Genomic DNA, 6,284 nt, shown 5'->3' on the forward strand with positions numbered 1-6,284 from the left:
TCATGGCTTTCTGCCTTAATCCCCACAGCTGCATACTATAAAAACACTTCACTACCCTCTAGAATAGGCTCCTGAGTAATGAGGCATCCCACAACATTGAAGTCACCAGCCTCTTTTGCTTCAGTATTTTTACTGGTTTATGTAAGGATATATCCCTTACCTCACAGGTAGAAGATATAAATGAATGGAGAGACTTCCTATGTTAAAGTGTACAAAGACAGACTAATATAGATATGGCATTTCTTCCCAAATCTATCTATAGATATATGAAACTGCAATCAAAATCCTGGAAGGATTTTTTTTGTGTGTGGCAGTGAAGCAGATTCTAAAATTTCTATGAGAGAGTAAATGACTAAAATTACCAAGAAACTCTCAAAGGAGAAGAATGAACATAAGGTTTATCTTGACAGATACTGAAACTTAATATAACATTATAACATTAACAGAGTATAGCATAGGTAAGGACCAACAGATTGACCAATGGCGTATGAAGAGATTCTAGAAATGCAGTTGTGTATAGATATACTTAATAATATGCTGGGGGTAGCATGGCAGATCAATGGTGAAAGCGGAACTGTTCAGTACTTGGAGCTGGCAAAATGGTTAACCACATGGAGTAAAATTTAATAGCAGCCCTACAGCAGTGTCTATGGAGATGGGTTGAGGATTTCAATGTTAAATACAACATGCAAAACTTTAAAACTTTCAGAAGAAAATGAAGGGAAATCTCGTTGTAACTTTAGAGTAGAGAAGAGTATCTTACTCAAGGTACAAAGAGAACTGGACCACAAAATTAAAATAAGATTGACAATCTTAAAATTTACAACTAACAATTACCATGCTATACCTTCAGAAAAGAGAATATGTAAGCCACAGAATCGGAGACTACATCTGTCATCTGAAATACCTGTGAGCAAAAGAGGAATTGAATTCTACAGTCTATAAGTTACTATGACAAATCAATAAGAAAAAGACAAAAGCCTATAGAAAAATGGGCACACGACACAATGGGTATTTTTATTTATTTATTTATTTATTTATTTATTTATTTATTTTNCGAAAGTCGGACGCCCAACCGACCAAGCCACCCGGGCGTCCTCACAATGGGTATTTTTAGAAGACTAATACAACTTATGGCCAATAAGTATGAGGAAAGACGCTTTGCCAAAATAATAACCAGGGAAATGCATACCATAAAGAGATACCCATTATTGCCTATTTGAGTGAAAAGAAGGAGGATGAGAAAGAAGAGGAGAAAGATGAAATTTGACAATTAGAGAAATAAGAGGCATTTCTAATATATCGGTGATGGGACTATAGTGAGCCATCTACTCTGAAAAACTTTCTAACATTGTATCAGTACTTGCACACTCACATACATCCTGACTCAGCAATTCTACTTCTAGTTGTGCACCCAAGAGACTCTCTTACAAATACACACCAGAAGACTGAAAATCAATATTCAAGGTAACATGGCTCAAATAGCAGAAAATAACATGTTGCCCCCAAATAATAACAACAAAAACAGATAAATCAGAGATGTGGAGTACAGATGGCATTTCTCCAGTACCTGAATATAGTCATGTGTGAGTCTGGTTCTCAGTCTAGACTTCCGAGAGACATGATCCACTTTTCTTGTTTAAACTAAACTGGTTCTCTTACTTTCAGTTAAATCAGTTTCTATTACATCAGAGAATGTCTAATCAAAATCTAAAACATTAGACTTTAACATATTCAATGACTAAAAATATCAAAGTATTCCCATCAACACCCGTGCATGATTTGATGACAAATTTCAAGATGGCACTGATATGAAGGAGGTTTGAACATACTCATCCCACAATTGCAAAGAAGCTAGAATTAAACAACCTGAAAGGGCATATCTCTGTTGCTTATTTACCAAATTCCCAACAGCCTAACTCCTGGGGATCCATGAGAAAAGTCTGTCTTTTAACCAGGAAAAATCTGAAAAGATAAAAATCATATTCTTAATTTGCCACAAGAGAGACCCTCCCCCCACTGAACTAATGCATAGTTTATCAAAAGTGTGCTTAGACTTAACCCCATTTTCCAAATAGAAATATTGTTAGATATTGTGATTAGATTCCTAGGTCAGATACAGACTGCAATCCTAAGCCATTTCATGCTTGATGCTGCTGGAACACACTGTACCCAGAATGAAAATTAATAGGAAAAATTCATGAAGTCATTGAATACATTACCATGTGATTGGGTTCATTTTAAAGGCAAGAAAAATTAAAAAATAAGATGGCTAGTGAAGGAGAGCTGAGTTTTGTGAAGATTCCAAGAGAGAACCTTGCATTTTCAGAGATTTTAAAGTTGCTAGTGTGATCTAACTTCATTTGGGACTTCCCTTTTCTAAAATCACATATACTAGCAGCACTATTCATTTTTTTAAAAAAATTACTCCACTTTAGGGTTACATTTTGACTCATAAGTGGAACAACAGAAGAGAAAGACGGAAGAGGTTTTAACGTAAATAAATAGAGAAGTGTAAAGAAAGATGAAAGAACAGGTAAATTAAAGAGGCAAGTTTCCTCACTGTAAGAATGACCTGTTATTGAAAGTGAGCTCAGGAAAAAAAAAAAAAAAGGTTTCAACAGGCTTTTTCATTGGGAGTGAATAAAGAGGTGGTAGGGAGGAAAACTAGGGTTAACTGGATTTTTGCACAAGACTGTGCTACTAAGAGAACATTCCATATTTTGTAGGGAATAGCGATCTTCTAAGTAGGTAGAAGAAAAGAAGAGAACAACTGATTGTATCCACCAGACACTGGTATATTAGGTGTTGAGATGTGAAGACTATGATTTCACCCCAAATCCCAAATAAAAACCTGTCTGCCATCCTAGCCAAATGAATCTTTATTCCTAATCTCCCTTCCTCACCTGGGTTAGCAGGCAACATTGTGGAAGTCCATTCCTCCGTGGTAAACTGCCTCACTTGGTTGTCTTTCATTTGACAGGATTCTGGCTCTTTAGCAAACACCACACAACAGAATGGCGCTATTTTGAGTGCACAAACATATCCACAAATATTTCCTTCATCATGTATTTCGAGAAATTTGCATGTGTAATTTATCTCCTTCTTCTCCCTACAAAAGTGATAGATAGGCAACTCCCTAATGTATTTTTTTATCTCTGTTTCTAACCAGTTAAAATCTTCCACTCTTGTTTTAAAGCCAATTACTTCTTTTTCTTCATTTAAAACAATAAACAAATATCCCCCATCAGTATTTGCAAAAGCAGAAACATAATGAGGGAGGATCTCTTTAACGCGTTGTAACCACTTTCCTGTTGAGAACACTTTCATTTCATCATGTGTGGATTCAGTAAAGGGAACTTTTTCTCTGTACCTAAGTTGTGTCCTGTTAAAAAAGGCATCAGCCAAGCCCTTTATGTCACTCTTTTTTTGTACATCTGCCTGTGGAAGCAATTTAGGTCCAGATAATCTTCTTCCAGTTTTGCTGTTGGTCTTGAGGATCTCCAGTGTATCAGTGACACGCATCATATTTGTACATGTTACATCCGTTCTTTACATATTGGTCTTCAAGGTGACAATCTGCAAACCAGAGGTTTCTGAGCTCCATGAGTTGACAAAAATGTGAAAGTATTTACCTTGCTGTATAAAGGTTAAGTAGTTAGGAACAGATGGAAAAATATTTACAAAAGATTTTTCCAAATCTTGTCCTATTCCATCTCGTTGGTAACTATAGTTTTCATTCTCAATTTCAGCCTTGATTATTCCCCCTATAGAATCCAGCAAAGTAATCACAGCTTTTAAGATGTTTTCATTCTGCTTTTTTCGCAGTTGACAATCTTTCATTTCGTTTCTGTTCTTCACCCCAAGAGTCTTCCCACATTTAAAACCAGCCCAGCAGAGTTAATTTCCAAATAAACATTACTGCTCATTTTCCCAGTAGCCATTCAATTTCCAAGCAGAAATCCTTTCCTGGAAAACAAAAGAGCCATGAGTGTAAAACCTGAACATAAGAGACAGCAAATTTTGTATGCTGAGGTTAAGCCAGTTCAATCTTTTGCTGTATATATTCCACTAGATGCTACAGAAAAGAATAGGATGAAAACTTTTTTGTGGACAGATTTTGAGCTAAGAGTATAAGAATTTCTCCTCCTGTGAAATTTTCAATATTTGTTTGTAGGTAACACTTTTAAAAATAATCTCTACCCCCAATGTGAGGCTTAAACTCACAATCTCGAGATCAAGAGACACATGTTCTACCAACTGAACCAGTCAGATGCTTAAAATTTTCAATTTTTTGCCATAGTTTTATATGACCCTCTTCTAATTGTTTTTGTTTCGTCTTCATCTGTGTTTTTATCCCTTTTTGAACCCCTTATTTTCTTTCTCCTTCTCTTCAATAAGCCCCTATGGGGAGCTTATTTATGTTTTTGATCTTCTCAGTGAAACAAATTTTATATATTACTTATACTTTTATTTTTAATTGATTCCAACTTTTACCTTAATTTCCTCATTTTAGTGGGGAATCTTTCAGGAAAATTCACAGTTAGGGTCTAAAGACATCCAGCCTTCTGCCATGTTAATAAAATTTCCATCTTGCAAGGATGAATTATATTCACAAATTTTGGCCAATTGATCTTAAGCAAGGTGGGCCAAGTTACTGTACCCTCTTCCTATCAGATATCCATATTTTCAGTGAGGTAAAATTCTTCTATACCAGATGTCTGCTTTAGTATAAGTGTCCCCAATCCATTAGTTCTGTCCCTTTAAAGTCTACTGGGGTCACAGCTTTGCTATACATGGCTTAGAGATAGTTGAGAGTAAGTGTATCACAGGCAGGAATCACTACACTAGACTAGGAAACATCATAAATGGGTCAGAATATTTTTGTCTCCTGTTGCTGGACCAGTATCCTGCAGAGGCTCAGCCTATCTGCTGTGAATGTCAACTCTGTTTCTATAAATTCCTGGTCCTATGAAAACAACAGTTATGAATTGAATATTTGGGACCCTCCACAATTCATTTAACCCTAATTAAAACTCCAGCTCTTATCGTAGAGCTGTCTATTTTTCTCAGAATTCTATTAAATATTTGGTTTATATGTTTACGGGCTCTGATATTTGATGTGCACATGTTTACAGGTATTACATCTTTTTAGTGAACTCCTCCTTTTCTCATTATATAACGTCTTCATCCCTTATAACCACTTTTGATTTATTATTTTTTTAAACTCTCAAGTTTTATTTATTTTTATTTTTAACTTTTACAAACAGTTTATTGTCAAGTTGATTTCCATGTAACACCCAGTGCTCATCTCCACAAGTGCCCTCCTCCATGCCCATCTCCCCCCTCCCCCCACACACCCATCAGTCCTCAGTTTGTTCTCAGTATTCAAGAGTCTTTCATGGTTTGCCTCTCTCCCTCTCCCCCACTATTTCCCCCCTTTTTCTCCCCATTGGTCTTCCGTTAAGTTCCTCCTAATCCTCCTATATGTGCAAACATATGGTATTTGTCCTTCTCTGCCTGACTTATTTCGCTCAGCCTAACACCCTCAAGGTCCATCCATTTTGCTATACATGGCCAGATTTCATTTTTTCTCATTGCCATGTAGTATTCCATCGTATAGATAAACCACATCTTCTTGATCCATTCGTCTGTTGATGGACACCTAAGCTCTTTCCGTGTTTTGGCTATTGTTGAGAGTGCTGCTATGAACATTGGGGTACATGTGCTCCTATGCATCAGTACTCCTGTATCCCTTGGGTAAATTCCTAGCAGTGCTATTGCTGGGTCATAGGGGAGTTCTATTGTTAACTTTTTGAGGAACCTCCACACTGTTTTCCAAAGGGGCTGCACCAGTTTACATTCCCACCAACAGTGTAGGAGGGTGCCCATTTCTCCACATCCTCGCCAGCATCTAGAGTCCTCTGATTTGCTCATATTAGCTAACCACTTTTGATTTAAAGTTTAATTTTGTTTGATATTAGTGTAGCAACCTCTGTTCTCTTTTGGTTACTAGTTGCATAGAAGAACTTTTTCCATCTTCTACCTCCATCTTAATGATGACCTTAGACCCAATGTGAGTCTTTTGATACAAATGGCCAACATCATGTAGGAAAAACCAAAGTGAGATAAAACCTCACATCTACCAGAATGGCTAAAATTAAAAAGACGAGAAATAACAAGTATTGGCAAGGATGTAGAAAAAGACAATCCGTCGTGCACCGTTGGTCAGACTATAACTTGGTACAACCACTGTGGAAAACAATATAGCAGTTCCTCAAAAA

General features: G+C 36.6%; 1 protein-coding gene across 1 annotated transcript; it reads right to left on the reverse strand.

Moving 5' to 3' along the window:
• Positions 1-1,915: 1,915 nt before the first annotated feature.
• Positions 1,916-3,929, reverse strand: LOC144219779 (ribonuclease SLFN12-like). The gene is given in 3 exon segments (XM_077749867.1): positions 1,916-1,965; positions 2,907-3,872; positions 3,875-3,929. Coding segments are annotated over 3 exon segments (1,071 nt in total).
• Between the last annotated feature and the right edge of the window lie 2,355 nt (positions 3,930-6,284).

The sequence above is a fragment of the Crocuta crocuta genome, unplaced genomic scaffold (genome assembly GCF_008692635.1).
Source record: "Crocuta crocuta isolate KB4526 unplaced genomic scaffold, BGI_CrCroc_1.0 scaffold149, whole genome shotgun sequence".
In the NCBI taxonomy this organism is placed as follows: Eukaryota; Metazoa; Chordata; class Mammalia; order Carnivora; family Hyaenidae; genus Crocuta; species Crocuta crocuta.